This window comes from Leuresthes tenuis, unplaced genomic scaffold (assembly GCF_036924035.1).
Source record: "Leuresthes tenuis unplaced genomic scaffold, fLeuTen1.0.hap1 SCAF_17, whole genome shotgun sequence".
NCBI lineage: Eukaryota > Metazoa > Chordata > Actinopteri > Atheriniformes > Atherinopsidae > Leuresthes > Leuresthes tenuis.
Genome location: NW_027325371.1, coordinates 20827476 through 20845796, shown reverse-complemented (window position 1 = coordinate 20845796; position 18321 = coordinate 20827476). Strand labels below are relative to the sequence as shown.

Genomic DNA, 18321 nt, shown 5'->3' with positions numbered 1-18321 from the left:
TCGAGCATTATCAGTACTTCAGACAACCACGTTTCTTCTACCATGATAAATAGCCCCGGGAGGCGTAGCGGCCCATCCCTGCCAGTTCAATTGCATTTCAGCGTTTATTTACAAGCTTGTTCTGAAAGAAGTAGTGATGTAAGGAACAGTGGGATTTAGTGGACATGAAGGCTTCCAGTAAAAGATGACACATTTCAGACAAATTCAGTCAAACATCAGCTGTGGGACAGATGACCTTACATTCAGCTCTAGAATACTTTGGTATACAGAGGAGTTCATGGTGGACTCAATGACTGCAAGGTGTCCATGTCCTGTGGCTGCAGAACAAGCCCAGATCATCAGCCCTCCACCACCGTGCTTGAGTTGGTTTGAGGTGTTTGTGCTGATATGCTGTGTTTGGTTTCCTCCAAACGTGCTGCTGTGCATTATGACCAAACATCTCCACTTTGGTCAAGTGTATCGAAAGGACACTGTTCCAGACGTTTTGTGGTTTGTTCAGATGCAGTTTTTTGCAAACCTAAACTGTGCCGCCATGTTGTTTTTAGCGAGAAGAGGCCTTCTCCTGCAGCCCTTCCAAACAAGCCATTCAGTCTTTCTTTTTACAGTCATTCCTTGTTCAGTCTTTTTCTAACTGAATTGTCATGAACTTTAACATTTAACATGCTAACTGAGGCCCGTAGAGTCTGAGATGTAGCTCTTAGGTTTGTTTGTTTTTCCGCAGTTTCTCTGATCATTGCACAGTCTGACCATGGGACAAACTTGCTGAGACGACCACTCCTGGGAAGATTGACAGCTGTCTCGAATGTTTTCCACTTGTGAATAATCTTTCTCTCTGTAGAATGATGGGCTCCAAATAGTTTGGAAACGGCTTTATAACCCTTCAAAGATAGATGGGTAGCAAAAATTGCTTCTCTATCGTTGCTAATGATCAGTTAATCAAGTGTATTTGACAGCAGGACCTGGCTGCTACCTACCCTTTTAATAAGCTGGAAGGGTGGGCTTAATTCTTCAAACACAGCTTCTGCTTGTCTTTTTTTGCTTAGTTTTTGTCAAATCAGTAATGACATTGTGTCATATGTGTTGTTCATCTGAGGCTGTGTTTACCTAATTTCAGGGCCTGGTAAGGATCAGATTTTCTTTTTCTTTTTTGTGATGTGAAAAGTCTTAACATTGCAAAATAGCATACATTGTTTTTCACACGACTATATTAATGTCCACATCTTCTGAGACCGTTTAGTGACAAATTAAACATTTGAGTTGACAGCCGAGGTCCTGCACAGGGGGAGGAAGTTGTGTTTCACACGGTGACAGGAAGAAGATGATGAGGAAACATGTATTAAGAGGGGGTTTCTCTGGCTATTCAGATAAAATGTGAACGCCTGGGCCTGATGTTTGGGGTTAGGAAGTATGAATTATATTTCTGATGTTGTCATGACCACAAAGATTAACCAACCAAGTGTGCACGCTTCAGGTTTTACACCATGGGACTGATTTATAAAATACACTCCCTTTTTTAATGAATATACTCTTTATTTTCATACACATGTCAACATATTCCATTTATCCTTGTTAACAATGCTTTTATCCAACAGGACCTAAAACAATAGGGAGCAAGTGGTCTGATCTCCTATCTGTTAGAAAGCTATCAATAAAACACATAAAAACAAAGATCATAAGCATAGGAAAGAAAGAGCAGATCCAGAACTAACAGCTCTGGATGCTACAAATGTGTTCACACAAGAGTCATTCGTTTCTCAGTATTTTACTCATACCAAAGCCAAGTGGTTCAAAATTCAGTAACTGTTCTGAGTCTTAGCACATTCAGTTTGTACTGAAGCAGCAGCCACCTTTAAAAGCTCCTTTAGTCCCAGACAACGCTCTGAGACGCCTCTTCGTTGTTTTAATACAGCGCAGAAGCGCACAGATTATGGAATACAGGTAGTGTTATGAGAATATGACCCCACACTGAGCATCGAAGCTCAGTGTGGTACAGATGACATCTCAGCAGCTATCTGTAAAGACCACATCGCCACTCAGCAGCCGACACTGACAGGAGAGATGAGTGGGCTGACCACTCGCTGTGTCCCAACCCCTGCTCGGGGTGAAGGGCTTGGACATAACACCACACAGTGCTATCACTGCACAGTCGCAATGGCCGACACTGACAGTTAGTGGTCTGCACATGAGGAACCATTGTGATAACAGTTAGTCAAAAGGTATTGCAAATCATAATGACGGAGCGGTTCGAAAAAATCTGTTACACACTCCAGGGAGGAGAAGGTTGAAAGATATCATAAAGGAAAACAAAAACTATTTATGTACAATCAAATTGTGGCAAACATGTGGAATGGATCTAAAACCTAATTTCATTGTCTTCCAACGATAACAAATATTACATTAATAAAGTGAGAATAAAGTGAATAAAATGCTCCTCCTGATAGCTGTAATAGCACATCTGAGGCCTCGACTTATCAGTCTGAGATATCAGTGTTCTTCCCTTTCTGAGTGCACACACACGCCATGCTGCAGTTCTCCAGAACAGCTTTATGTTGGGAACAAATTAAACATCATTTACCACTTTGTAACTACTCGGTTATTACAAGCAGCATGCTCTTCATGCCCACGGTTCTGCCATGCTGCAGTGTGTGTTTGTGTGTGTCGTGGTGAGAGCTTGTGTCCAGGAGAAAAAGCGTTGAATGGTAGACCTACGGTGGGATGATTGAGCATCTGAGGCAGGATACGTGACAAACAGTTTTTTCATACAGCGTCTTGCCGGCAGCAGAGAGGAACTCTGGCAGGGGAGCTAAGCTAAGAGCTTCTCACCACGTGCCCAGAAGAACTCATTTTATCCCCCCAAAAATAACTTCAACTTGAAAAAATTCAAAGCAGTTCACGCAAACGCTGCATATAGTGAACGTTACACTGTGTCGCTTTTGCATCAGATTGTTTACATTATAGCAAACTCCATGTTGCTCCATGTCATATCCTGCTGTGACTCACAATCCTGCCGCTCCGATCCCAAAAGACCAACTCCAAGACAGTAAAACGTTATGCCCAGCAGTAAGCTGCCCATCAAGTCCAGCATCACTGATTAGTGGCAGGATGTGTTGGGAGCTAACGGGTGTGACTCATAGCAACATGGACGTTCTTCATTTAAGAGACGAGCTGTCCGATGATGCTATGGTACTTAGTATATGTAGCTTTCCATTGAACTGCTTCTAAAGTTTCAAAGTTTCATTTTGCTCTTTTATGTGAGTCCCTTATTAGTAGTTCTTAGCTTGCTCCCCCATCAGTAGCGCCGTCTGATTATCCAAACTGACAGCGCTCTGACATCTGTCTACTACTTTCTGGATAATCGCATGTACTTCACACAAAGAAAATCCCTTTAAAAGGAGGCCAACAGCTCATTTAAACTGGGCTTAAAGGAATGGTCAGTAAACACGATACTGTCATCAGCAGCTGTCAGCTTGGCCTCACATTTACATTGGAAACAGCTCAACTGCTGCATCTGGTGGATAAATTCCCATAATGCTTCGCTCCTTTAATCATTAACATGAACGGAGCATCCCAGATATTCAGCATCACTTTGCAACTGTCAGTTTGGAACCAGTTAAAATCCGTCAGAAATTCCTCTGGAGGAATTATAGACACATTTCATTCCTATACTATGTAACATGTTAAAATACATGCAGCTCACACGAATGAGGCTGTAACTGCCATCATCTGTGGAAAACTACAAAATCTTTCCAAACAAGGGGATTCATAAAGGGCTGAAGTAGCTCTGTATGATTTCCAGCCATCTATTCGTGTTCCACTCGCTTGCTGCCATCTGTAGAGATATTTGTCACACAAATATACATTTGCACACAAGTATTTTCATTTTTGTAAAGATCAAATGCCGGATGAAGCGGCAGCTGTCAAGGAGGTTGATGTGGGGACAGAGTACGGGGCAGGTTTTAGTGGACAGTCGTTATACCAAAGAGCCGAAGGGTTGAGAACGCAGAGACAGAGGGAGACAGAGTGCCTCCTTATAAGCCGGGCCTGGGGAGTGGATGGATCTGACGGAGCTCATGAAGATTATCTCCACCAGCTGTACAAAGCAGAAGATAGAGGAAGAGGTGCAGCACTTTCCATGGTTGAGGCACAGAAAATCATTTTTTTTCTCTTCAGATGAGGATCAGTGTGTGTGTGTGTGTGTGTGTGTGTGTGTTGGGAGACTCGAGAAAAAGGCAGGTGACTTAACAAGCACAGCCCCCGTGGCTCTCTGAAGGTGAGTCTTTAAAACTCTGGCTCCTGTGGTTGGAAATGAGGTTGGCGTCTCCTTCAATGCTCTCGTTCATCCTGTCGCAGATGACGTCCACCAGACATTCAAACACCTGCTTCACGTTGATGTTGTCTTTAGCGCTGGCCTCGAAGAACTGAAAGCCTGGGAGCGAACAAGAGTACGGGAGAAGCTGCGTGTGATTTCAGTTGATTTACAGTGAACACACGCGTGCTCGGATACGTGAATGACAGGCCTTACCCAGATCCTCTGCCAGGCGGTGGCCATCCTCAGTAGGTATAAGCCGGTCGTCCTCCAAGTCACACTTGTTACCAACCAGGATCACCTGAGCGTTGTCCCATGAGTAGGTCTTGATCTGTGTTGCCCTGGGAGACAGAAACATATTCACTGAAGGACACACAATTAAACGGTTTCAACAGACGTATGAACGGTAGAGTTCCAGTTATGGCAAAATCATGTTAAACATTTTTCTTGGAGTTAAATTAAGCAGAAGATTTGGTAAAGATTGGTTTAGATCTTATATCTGCTGGGGTTGGGGAGTAAATGTGTACAGAAATGAATGCACACGGCTCATATAGAAAGACACAAAGAGGACCAGTGAATCCAAAAGAAGAACAGACAACTTATGTTAACACGTGACACTTCCTAACAGGCCACACGGTGGGGCTACTCACACCAAATATATCTGCTCTTAAGAGTCGTTATTAACACAAAAACCTTTGGAAACAGCTGCTCACCAGTCCTGCACTGCGTTGAAGGAGTCCTGGTTAGTGATATCATACATGAGCAGGAAGCCCATGGCTCCCCTGTAATAGGCTGTAGTGATGGTACGATAGCGCTCCTGCCCTGCTGTATCCTGCAAGTACATACAAAAAAAACAAAGCACATTTTAAAAATAACGAAAGGTCTAATGCACTTTATATTTATCAAAGTCAACAAAACAAGTAAAATCACTCATTTCTGTTCAGTCATTCTGTATATAATTGTATACCACAAGGGGGCCATGTTGTCCAAAATATAGCCGCATACATGGCAGCCTTTAGCTGGCAGCCTTTAGCTGCTATGGTGCATGGCAGCCTTTAGCTGCTATGGTACATGGCAGCCTTTAGCTGCTATGGTGCATGGCAGACTTTAGCTGCTATGGTGCATGGCACCCTTTAGCTGCTATGGTGCATGGCAGCCTTTAGCTGCTATGGTGCATGGCAGCCTTTAGCTGCTATGGTACATGGCAGCCTTTAGCTGCTATGGTACATGGCAGCCTTTAGCTGCTATGGTGCATGGCAGCCTTTAGCTCCTATTGGTGCATGGCAGCCTTTAGCTGCTATGGTACATGGCAGCCTTTAGCTGCTATGGTACATGGCAGCCTTTAGCTGCTATGGTACATGGCAGCCTTTAGCTGCTATGGTACATGGCAGCCTTTAGCTGCTATGGTGCATGGCAGCCTTTAGCTCCTATTGGTGCATGGCAGCCTTTAGCTGCTATGGTGCATGGCAGCCTTTAGCTGCTATGGTACATGGCAGCCTTTAGCTCCTATTGGTGCATGGCAGCCTTTAGCTCCTATTGGTGCATGGCAGCCTTTAGCTGCTATGGTACATGGCAGCCTTTAGCTGCTATGGTGCATGGCAGCCTTTAGCTCCTATTGGTGCATGGCAGCCTTTAGCTGCTATGGTGCATGGCAGCCTTTAGCTCCTATTGGTGCATGGCAGCCTTTAGCTGCTATGGTACATGGCAGCCTTTAGCTGCTATGGTGCATGGCAGCCTTTAGTTGCTACTGATACAGTTCAGGTGGAGCAAACAGTGACTGAGCGATTCGAATAACTGCGCTATCCCGAGTAAAGGTGGACCGGAGAATAAAGTGGTGTCGTTCGTTGGTTCCTATAAATCCTTTACCATTAACAGTTAGACATTCCTGCTGTGTAAAACATACCTCAAAAAAATTTAATCCTTCTGATTAATAGCTTTAATTAACAATCAAGTAGAGAAAAAAAATAAAGGAAACATCTTGTAATTTGCATTTCTAAAACAAGCTAAAAGACCTAAATATAAAAAATGAGTCTGCGGTTAAAAGTGTTTCAGAGCTTAAGGTGATGTGGAACCTGGCTGATTGGCAGGAAGCATGGCCCCGACAGGAGAGCTGTGAGTGAAAACTATGGAAAGGATTCTAAAACTTCCTCAAGAAGATCACTCAACTCAGTGTGTGGCAAAGGACCCGTCTGACTCCTTCATTTGCACCTCCGGCCTGTTTCTCTGATGTTTCCCTCATTTCCAAAAGGAGCAGGAATGAGTTGTCCAGGTAACGGGAGGCCAATAAGGGTCATGAATGTTCTATTACAGCGAGGACTGCACTGGGCAAGAAAGCTCAAATCATCCTATTGTAGAAATCCTCCCAGCGGAGACGGCAGAGCCGGCAGGTTTTATTTTTGTTTTAGTAAAGTTTAAATCATTCCACCTCCATCTTTATCTCATCCATGCAGAAGCGGTCAAATATTTGGCAGCATAATGGGATGTCTAACCAAACAGACAGTCTCCAGGGGAGCTACAAACAGGCCCAAACACTAATGTGTGCATGAGTGATGACAGATAGGAAAGAGCTTAAATCAGCTTTCTGCGCAGTCAGACATTCTGACGTCACTGGGCCCCCTGTTCTTTAAACATGCGTCACCGGGGTTTGTATCAGCTGCCGACGCAAAGCTGTGGAGCACATCCCCTGGGACACCACACACACACACACACACACAGCAGACGTGTGGATGCGTTCATGCAAAGTGTGCAAAAGGTGTGTGCATGTTTGCTTAACCATCAGAAACACACTTCCATTGACAAAAAGGCGAGACTCTGTGAATTCACTGTAAAGGGCCACGGCGGCGCCTTATCTGGCAGCTGCCACAGTGGGCTCATCAATAATGCTCTTTGTCTAAGGATCTGGTGAATCCTCTCACAGATGGTCGCTAACGTGAATTTAAGAGTCAGGACATTTGAGAGTTGATCATTAACAGCACATGAGAGGGAGTTGATACTAAGACATGGCTGCTGCTCCCACACCCTTTAAACACACTGCTACTCTGGCGCTGCCATAAATCTTCATTGTGCCTCTGTCAGATGCTGATAGGGTACTTCCTCTGCTTCCTGAGGTTCGGAAATACCACGTCTCTTTGTCATTCGAGGAGTTAGTGACGATGTCAGGGCCAGGCGCACACAATAAGCCCACCTTCTCATAACCGCTCTGAGGGCTCCGCTCTCTCCCTCCTTCTCAGCTGTTGGAGGATATCACCAACACTGCATGTCCTTTATGAGTGACACATGTTTGGTCAGGTAGGTAACTGTGTGTGTGCTTTGGTGTGGGCTTCTTAGCTGCTGATGAATGTTTGTTGATCACACAGCGGCTAACAGATTGTTAGTTCAAATGCATCATCTGTTTGAACAGTTGTATACAATAGGATTTGTTGTGTGCTACGGGGAGTGCGCTGGTGGGGGGAGAACATTACGGATATGCATTATCATATTGTATAAACTGTGTTACGCACACATGCCACCCTCATGTAAGTGATTATAGATTAAAAACAACACTGAAACAGCAGAGATTCTGATAAGCGGACTTTTTCCGGTTTGGAACGACAGAGCATGATTTGTGTTACATTTATCTTACATTTACTCCCACTTTTACTCAAATGCAGACAGCACAACCCAAAGGTAGTCTTTTTTTGCTGGAATGTAATAAATCCAAGTACGGATAGTAGTTTGAGAAGGATTGATGGGCGGAGGATCTCCAGATGTAATGTTTCACAAAAAAAAAAAACTGGAAGGGACTTGAATGTGTAACAGTGCAAAGTATCATTAAACAATTCAAGGAATCTGAAGGAGTTTTAATTCATAAAAAGGTGTACTGAACTGAAGCTGGACACCCATGATGTTTTTTATCCCCTCAGATGCCACAGCAGCGAAAACCATCACTCAGCAATAGGTGATACGAGCACATGGACCAGGGATCACCGTGGGGAGCCTTTGTTAAGCACCACAATAAAGGGGTTATATTCACAAATGCCATTTAAAAACTTTACTGTGCAAATCACACTGTGGTAACGTGTACTGTGGTCAGACCAATCAGTAATCAAGATCTTCTTCTGGGAAGAAAAGGACTCCTGTGTGCTTTTTCTAACAAGAGGCTGTGCACACGTTACAAAGACATGGTTAAGGAAGGTCCACGGCTCCGACCTGAGCCCGACAGAGGATGTAAAAATGTACTGTCTTCAATGAAAGAAAATAACTGGGTTTTTTCTTTTTTGCTGTGTGAGTGCTGCCATGCCCTACACTGCATGCCCGTGTACAATAAACATTTCACACTATCTTATCCTAGTTAACTCTTGACATGTCAGTTCCATTCAGTTTATTTATATAGAGCCAATTCACAACATTTCATTTCAAGGCACTTTAAATAGAGATTAAACAAGCCCAGTTCAAGTCCAGGATCCAGTTCATTGAAATCCAATTAGAATCTAAATGAATTCAATGCAAATCAGCCCAATTCATTACAGTTGTATTCATATAATGCTAATTCATGAAAAAATTGCCTCGTGAATGAATAAAGTCCCAAATTACATCCCTTTGACCCGGCCTCACATTAAGCTCTGTGACATACAAAGCCTGAAAACCGAGCTTTACCAGTCATCTCCTTCAACCATTTCTGTGAACTTTCAGCAGATGCCAGGTAAAAGTAGGAAGTAAGAATGTGTGCAAAAACACGAGGAAGTCATGCTTTTTTTTGCACTTGCACAACAGCCAAACCCACAGACACAAACACTGTCTTAGAAAATTGTCTTTTAATCTTTCCATCTCACGGCACAGTTGATCAGTAAAATGGTGTTTCACACACTCACATTCCTTCCTTTTCCTTTTAAATCTACCAAGCATGAGGAAGTTTATTAACTAAGGCTGTAATCTGACAAGCAATGCCGGCTGATTATGCTTTCTGTTGGCCAACAAAGGGCAGTGCAGCGATCGGGCGTTATACAGAAAATTTAAAAAGCAGAAACATCTTTGAGCCACTCACCCAAATCTGCAGCTTGATCCTCTTCTCATTACGGAAGACAGTCTTGACCTTAAAGTCGATGCCCACGGTGCTGACGAAGGCCGAGGTGAAGGAGTCATCTGCGTAGCGGAACAAAAAGGAGGTTTTCCCCACGCTGCTGTTACCAATGATCAGCAGCTTAAACATGTAATCAAAGTTCTGGTCGGCCGCATCCTTCTGTGAGGGTTGCTGCTGGAGCCGTGAGTCATTTGATGCCATCTAGATACAGGGGAGTAGAAATCAATCTCAACACCAACGATAACATGAGGAACAGCTCGTCTGCAGACAACATATGACAATGGCTGACACTCCTCAAAACCAGCAAGGACAGAATCTAACAGTTCAAAGACAAAACACAAGCACAGCGAGTACAGCCATCAAAGAGGGTGCATAAAGGCAAGTAAGTGCAGGTTGGGTATGTTAGGGTACCAGAGGTGTGAGGAGAGGAGATGTTCCCTGAACAGAAGAGTCTTAAAGAAACTTCTTGAAGGTAGAGTGATACCCCTACTAGTGGTAGCGGTAGTAGTAGTATGTGGTAAACCGTTCCGCCCTCATGTAACCACAACTGAGAACAGCCTGGACTGAGAGTGCCTTGTGTATTGGGGACTTAAACCTGTATGACTGAGCTGAGATAGCTGGGACTTCAGAAGTCACCGTGTATGCAGCATTAGTGACTTGCATCTGTAAGGAAAGAGCACTGCAGTGATCAAGGTGAGAGACAACTGTAGCACAATATCACCAGGAAACAGGTGTATGGTAAGAGAAGCACAACTGGTCATCAGGCTCAACACCAGGTTTCTTGCAACCTTTGCTGGGATAGTTAAGGGTATATTTTTTTCTGCTGTGCTGAATGGATTGATTGATTGGCTGGGATGACCTGCAACTCTGTCTTAGATAAGTGTAGTTGACGGAGGCTTTCCTCCATCCACGTGGATATGTCAGAGAGAGAAGCTCCGATTCGCGATGAAACAGGCACAGTTCGGTATTATCTGCATGTCAGTGATACGAGAAGCAACGCAAGCAGGTGACCTGGTGCAAGGAGGTGGAGTATATTGCAAAGGAATGGGGACCCAGTATTGAACCATGGGGGACCCCAGCAGAAGAGCAATGGCGTGAATGGACTTTTTTCTTCAGAAACTATTGTTTAATCTCCAGATAGTCTGATGTAGAAATATCAAGTCAGTGTCAGTCAGTCTTATTACATGACCTATGGAACCTAAGTCATGTAGCAAGTGGTGCATGGTGATGGCCAAGGAAAGAGTGAGGGTTGTTCCCACCACCTTTTATCGTTTACCTTCACATCATCAGTAAGAGAACTTTCAGCACTGAGAAAAGCTTTGAATTCTGACAAGTAGGAAATGGATTTTGCAGTTGGATTATTTAGTCAAGCGCTTATCCAAAGATGAAGACTCAACTTTGACGCTTAAAGCTGATTTTTAAAAATAATTCAATCACTACGTGTTAGAACAGGCCTCTGAGCATCACTGACGATGTTTACATTGACAAACATGTTTTCTCAGTTTTGCTGATTCAATTCTAAATGTGTCATTCTGCAGAAGACAACAGGCACAGTGGCAGTTTTTTTGTGGTCGAATCAGGAAAGCCAACAAGACGCAGGCCTCCTTCTGCTGCCGTCTACAAATGTAAAGGTTGAAAATGGGCCTCCGCAGCTCATTTCACTGTGCCTCGTTGAGGAGAAGATCAGAAGTGAGCAAGAGTTGTCTTCTCTGAATTTACCCCTCGTGAATGGAGCACTGTCGAAAAACTTGTTGAAATGTTTAACAACCCTTAACTCTGCGAAGATCTCCAGAAGTAAAAGTGCCCATCAGTATCCTGTCGATCAGGTTTTCAGATGATTTGCAGTGCTGCTCTTGATCTGATCAAACTTGTATTCTGACTGAGCCACACTGGTTCAATCTAATCTGATTAAGCTGTTTAGATAAGGCACTTTAATTCTGATTGGATGAATAATCTGATCAAAATCTGACCATGTAAACGTAACTACTGAGTCCACTCGCAAGCTCGATCAATGTCAATCGAGTAAAACGCACTGCTGCCCTGAGGAATGTCGTTCAGCATATTTTACTCTGTGACTGCTCAGCACCACTACGAGATCCTAGAGTGCACATAAAAGGGAAAACTCAATGCAGAAACACCTGGCATAAAACTGCATCTCATCCCAGCAGCAGTCGAAAAAAAAAAAGAAAAAACAAGAAATCTTCTCTTTAAAACTATATTAAATTTAGAAAAACTCACATCTGAACAGCAGCAAAGTGTTTGTAGGTGTGGCCAGTCTGAGCCCATTACTCTCACAGGGGTGGCACATAGCTGTGGGGTATATCATTCTTTCGTGTAAGCCCCGATTGATCAGATGGGATCAGGAGTGGTTTCTTATGTCGTGCTATTCATTTCTTTCTGGATTTATTACAAAGGAATATCTATTTCAATGAGGGATTGCACGCCTTATTTAGATGGTGGCCCCGCCCCCTTTTTTCCCCTCAGTAAATGACTTGAAAATGTAGGAAAATCCATTGACACAAATATGAAGTTAATTGATGTAAAATTACATGGGGAAAAAAAGGTGTCTACAAGACATTTAAATCCACATGGTGCAGGTCCTCTTTTCTTTTTATGTCCGTACGGTAGCCCAGAACGGAGGAACCGAACAAGGTCTTTCTGAGTTTTATCTAGTGGGCGTGGTTAGCTGGTTGAAATCTGCAACTTACCACCGACCAGCAGAAATCGAGCCATTTCTATTACAAAACGGTTGTTGTTAATTGGTGTTTTGTGCTTTGCAAAGAAGCGATGGCCCCTGGACAGATGTAGCTGTTCATGACTGCTGTCCTGTGGTGTTTGACCACTGGAGTTGTTAGAAGATAATGCTTTTATGAAGTGGTAGTAACACACAAAGACACACCAATGTGTCAGCAAGGATATGTAATGAATAGATTAAAGATTTGTTATTGTCAAATAAAGGCTTTAAACTGTGACTTGTAAAGTTACAGGAAGTTATGCCATCTGTCCATCTGCTCCATTTTAACCATTAATCTCAGTGTTATCTCTCCTGGGGGGAGGGGGCAGGTATGAAATTACCTTTCAGCAGCTGTACAGCTTTGGGTGTGAAAAGGAGAGCAGTGAGCTGGTCGTGTGTATCCTTTCAACCACAAAGCCTGTGTGTCGGAGCCCTGCCTCTGTCTGGCGAGACCCGTCTCCGTGGAGACCAGAGTAGGACTCAGCTGCCTGCAAGACCCATTAGCGGTCAGGGCAGGCAGTTGTTTCAGCTTTTAAATGGCCAGATGGAGGTCTTCAGAGTGTGATAGATATATCTATGATCTCACTGCTACAAAGATTAAAGGAGAGGATCATTAGTGAAAAATGAAAGGTGCCTGTGTGTAATATCTACTGCAGAGAGGATAAAGTACAAGAGGATAATAGTACAGTAGTAGTCCAGTTTGGTGTCAAAAAATAACCAAAATGATCTTATGTATACTTCACAAAACACATATTATAGTGTGATGGATATATGAAAACTTTAAGACCCACTGAAAGCCATGAGCTGCAGGCATTTCATCATTACGCATCAACCTGTGCTATCTTGTTTGCTCGTTGATGTTGAAACGCTGCTGCCTGCCGACAAAAAAATAACACAATGCTCTTTCACAACCTTGCCCGGCCGCATTTTCTCTAAACACAGCCCATTTTAGACTGAAAAGTGTTCTCTAGGTATTACCTAAAGGCCTGCGCTCGAGTCAGAACTCTGGAGCCTTTATAATCGCTCAAGACACTGGCTTTGAAATCCCCGATCACATGATGCCGCCGTGAGGGTATCTGAGGTACTTCTTTATGTGCTTTCAGATCAGACACCGAATCAAACCCAACTCGTGTGTCCTTTAGGTCTACTGCGGCGCTCGGGATGTCCACAGGCAAAGAAGTAGAAGCATATGAGGACACTGGCAACAACAGCATCTCTTCTCTGGCTGAACAGATTACACTGGGCACTTTGATAAGGAGTCCCACATCAGCATCTGCCAGGATATCATAACAGTCATCTCCGAGGAGGCAGAGAATGGAACTCTTTTATGGCACAAGGCGGCATCAGTATCTCCCATAAAACAAATGCAGGCCATTATAGTGTATAGAGTTTAATGATGGTGCATTCAGGGCCCTCAGCTGGCACTGTTTGCAGAGCCAGGAGCCAGCAGGCTGTCTAAGCAACAGGAAATGACCACAATCGATTAGCTGACAGCTGTCACATCTGCTTTGTAATTAGGAGGATTGAGACATCAATATAACTTTACCATTAGGACTCAGAAAGTACAAAAACAGTGACCCGAGTTCAACCTAAACATGTTTTATTGCATCTTTACAGACCTACTTTCTTTTTTTTTTTTTTAAGAAAAAATAAATAAATAAAATGGACTGAATGTGAGTTTGACTGAGGCTTAAAGAAGCAGTCAGACATGAATGAAGCGTGAAGAAAAAAAAACCACCCGCTGAACCCAGAAACTTACCTTCTTGTGGGGGGGAAACACACGTCCAACTCGGTTCCCTGTTGGCTCTGGACTCTATCTTCCGTCCGACCGTAAGGTGCCAGGAGAACTAGCTTATCAGAAACTGTTCTCAGAGCGCTCCTTGGGAAGAAAAAAAATCCTTCCTGCTCCAGAGTTAAAGCCGCAGTTGACGACGTGCTTCTCTTCCGCAAGAGGCTACTTACTAGCCAGAGTTTGGCGGAGCGGAGCAGCTCACGGTTTGTGTACAAAGCTGGTATCGTCGCCGGGCTTCCCTCTGAGGCACAGCTGAGGCGGACAGTGAGGCGAACGTTAAAGGTTACCGAGCTGCCAAACCGTCAGCAGCGCGAGGGGCAGAGAGGGCTGTCCACGGGGCGTACGTGTGCGTGCGAGCGCCACTAACGCACACACCCTAAGCAAAAACCATGAGCGTATCTTGGAATATCTCTCCGCAGACTACAGGTGTGTGTCCAGGATATTGGGTTTAAGTCTATATGTTTGTTTTACCTCTCCTTCCACTATATATTTAGTTACAAATACTTTACCACACTATCCCTCTATGGGCAAAAACAAGATGAGTTTTCAGTTTAGCCCCCAGTTCCTCCCTAATTTTGCATGTACCCTATTGAATAATTCTCATTTTAACATTGATATCACTTACGTCCATGGCTGTATATGTTTACTACCTTAAACTGCATATAAACTTGTTCTGAGGTAAGTGCAATAGCTACTTTCCCCCCCATCTTTATTTACAACTAAGGATCAGTGACGTAAATAGAACACTGGAATATGGCAATCATCAGGGAGAGCATATAAAAGTAGGCCATAAATGTAGTTGGTTTAAAGGAAAAGGGGGCGTTTTTCAGATACATTAAAATAAAAGTTCTCACATACATGTAGACTACTTAAGCTGACAGCAGCATTGTCTATTTATTATTGAGATAGACTCTAATCGAAAGCTAATTTTTACATGACAACAAGTTAATTGATCTTATTGTCTTTGGAACTCAGCCTTTTTTCTCTCTAGATCATGGCATAAAGTAACCTGTTATGAGAAAACAGGCTTTGGTTTCTCTGAGAACAGAAAGTGAAAATACTGTGAGCTCCAAAATATGTGGTTCCCAAGTTACCGCCTAGTTCATAGTTCAAGATGTATATTACCTGTAGGCTGTAGCTTGTGTTCTCATGTTTTGGGAAATAAATGTTCACTAAAAGGTGCACAGTTCTGTTTTTATTTATCCATAGTGCTTCACACACATACATGCACATGCTATTACATCCACGGAAGAAAAGAATTACAGTGCACAGCAGGAAACCTACTATTTAACATAGTACTGCAAGAAGCAATTCTATATACCAAATAAACCTGTGCATTGGCAACATCCAGAAGGTACACAAACAATGAATGGATAAACAACATATTTAAAGGGATGGTTAAGGTTTTTGGAAGTGGGGCTGTGTTAAGTACTTTTGAGTCGTTACCTTGCCTGCCGCAGGAAGCAGTCAGAGCGCTCTCTGTTTGGAGAAGCTGCGAGGAATTCTCCTGAGAGAGCCAAGCTAACAGCTAACAGCAGGAACAAAAGAAGTTTTCACTATCTAAAACAACTAAAACCTCAAAAACTTCATAGCAGTTCAGTGAACGCTGCATTTTAGATTTTTTTGCAATGCATCACTATCACCTCAGACCATCGTTTATTATTTTCTTAACCAAACCACTTCCACATTGTTCTGTGTCACTACGTACCGAGCTTATCCTACCGCTGACAAGCTAAGTTGTCCAGAAGTTGTAGCAGACTTGTTGGATATCCTCCTCCTGGGCATTACTTCCTCAAAGACTTACAAGGTGGTACTTATTTGTGCTTTCCAGGTTGTTCCAATGCTGCAACATCCTTTTTGCCACATACAGTTCAAAATCACTCAATATCAAAAGGTGTTTCCTGCTAAATGTATATTGATGCAGCAAGATTCTGCTGTCACTCACGTATTATTCCATTTTCTTTTGTCAGACGGCTAAACATGACAGAAATTGTGATTAAAAAGTAGCCCGTTAAGACAGCGTATCAACTTGTGGTCACTTGAAACATTCTCAGACCGTTGCTCTGCTCCAGTAAAATCTATATATCATAACCACAGCATTATCTGCGACAAACACAAACATCATTCAGGTGAGCTGAATGATGAGTTGATAGCTTCCCTTTGCACTCATGTAAGGTGTTACAAGGACGATGGTCCAAATAAATGGAGATTGAATGTGGAGAATTCTGAGAGGAAATCTGGCGGCAGAGCAAAGCAAAGAGCTACTCATGGCACCACAAAAGAGTGAATTTTTTTAACTTAAACATTTTCGTAGCTGTTGAGACAAACAGATCAGACAGTCGTTTACTTTGTCATTAATTTTTTCAACTAAAGAATGTCCAATGGTATTTCATGTCATTGCATGGCTGCCCAACCTATCCAGCCACAGATCAGCGGAGTCCGTGAGGAGTTAGACTTGTTGTATGGCTTACTGCTGGATATTACTTTTGCTTTTATTCAAAAGATGGTAATTATGTTTTACCAAGCTTTTCATTCCTTTTTACCATCTCACATTTAGTATTTTGTGATTAGACAAGCAGAAATGTTAGTCACAGCTGATCCGCAGAAGGTTACATTGGAAACCCACAGTGCATACAATGACACACAGCAGCATGGGCGTCCTTTGGTTGAGGAAAGTGTGACAGAGTAAACAACTGTCTAATGCAAATGTGGCACGATGTAAATTTCACTTCAAATAGTATTCATTCAACTCACTATGAAATTTTTGAAGAACATTTTTTTTGTTGTTGTTTTGGATGCCCTAAATTCCCTCTGCTGTGGCCCCTTAGCCAAACTAAGAGTAGCTCTAAGCTAAGATCTCCTGTTAGTGTTCCTCCCTGATCCTTCAAACAGAACGTGCTCTGACTGCTGTCTACTGCTTGCTAGTCACCAACTGCTCATAGGTGAATCATACAACCCAGTTTAAAAGAAAAAATATATATCACTTTCACATTTAGTGAATTCTAACAGCTCTTATCATGGCTACCGCTTAGATTCTTCCTGAAGTCTTGGATTTTCTGTTGGAGTTGTGTTCTTAATAATCCTAGGCAACATTTAAACTGACCTATAGTTTCTACAACTTCCACTAGAATTGTGCAAATGAAATGAAAGAGATTTAACAGAACCAGGTTCGCTGTTTCCCCCTGTTTCCAGCCAGTATGCTAATGCAGCGAACAAGTTGCTGCTGCTAGCCAAACATGTTTACCCTATAGAAAATCTGTCTTATTTTTTCTTGCAGCTTTTCCCATTACAAACACCACAAAATCACTTGAATGACCATTAACTTAATGTCAAACAGCGAGGCCTCAGGACTTTCCTTTAGTCAAGCTAGGCTGCACCTCAATTGTTAGCACCACAGAAGAAACTTGTTATCAGTTTATCTTAGAAAAAAAAGATCCCAATAAGTATGTTTAAAATTTTCAGTCAGTCTGAGGAAAGTAGTCCTCTTATGATTTAGTCAGTGTTTATATGTTGCACAGGTCCTTGATCCATTACTTAAACCAGACAATTATTATGAGTCCACGTTTCCTCATTACACACAATTGAATAAAGAAGCTTACTCAAAATGAATTTAACACAACAGATTGCTTTAGGCCCGCTCTGCAGCTACAGCACTAAACAACTGACTTTGAACAAGCAGCAATCTGCTCTAAGTGTACAACTGCGTCTTTAACTCTCACCTGCTCACAAAAATGAGGAATTCACTTCCTTGTGTGAGTCAGGAATGAGGGATGAATGATCAAACTTGTCTGCTGCAAGTTGTCTTGCTCCCACACTTCCTCGTGTTTTGATTTTGGAGATGAAGAATATTAGCAGCTCACACAGCGCTCTTTTCATGATCTATTATCATATCCATGTTTTAGTTGTGTTTTCGTTCTTTTTTGGGGGACTTTTGGGTTCTTTCCATGGTTTGCTACTTTTCAAGCTGTATTGAGGGTGTTCACAGTTCATCTGAAAGCTCTCTTCCATGCCACTAACAGCAGAGTGGATAAACTTGTTCCCTGGTTAAACATGGCTTATTTCCGGATGCCACTGCGCCAGGCACCCTGTGGCTTATCTTCTTCCTCAAGACACCCTTTTAACTTCCTTGTAGTGTATGTGACCAGACAAAAGGTGCACTGACATGCCAGAAAGGTGACATAAAAACCAAACCTTACACTATTCCCATAGAGAATTCTTGCTGTTCATACCGTGCAGTGTGTTTATTGGCTATGAGGCAAATAAAAATCATAATAGCAGGCTCAAAGCAACAAACTTTAATTAGCATTTGGGAAAACCATTTACTTTTTATATTAAAATGACTCCATTACAAACCATTAGCGCTGGTATAACTGTGAAGGGGGATAGTAGTTCCCTGATCCTGTAGCTGGCCAATAAAGCACTGTTCTCTG

At 42.8% G+C, this 18321-nt stretch overlaps 1 protein-coding gene across 1 annotated transcript; it reads right to left on the bottom strand.

Moving 5' to 3' along the window:
• Positions 1 to 3830: 3830 nt before the first annotated feature.
• Positions 3831 to 14147, bottom strand: rab3db (RAB3D, member RAS oncogene family, b). The gene is made up of 5 exons (XM_072368351.1): positions 13859 to 14147; positions 9330 to 9566; positions 5020 to 5138; positions 4523 to 4647; positions 3831 to 4426 (listed from the first exon to the last, which is right to left on the bottom strand). The coding sequence occupies exons 2-5, from the start codon at positions 9564 to 9566 to the stop codon at positions 4239 to 4241; spliced, it is 669 nt and encodes a 222-aa protein (XP_072224452.1). The 5' UTR covers positions 13859 to 14147; the 3' UTR covers positions 3831 to 4238.
• Positions 14148 to 18321: the final 4174 nt, after the last annotated feature.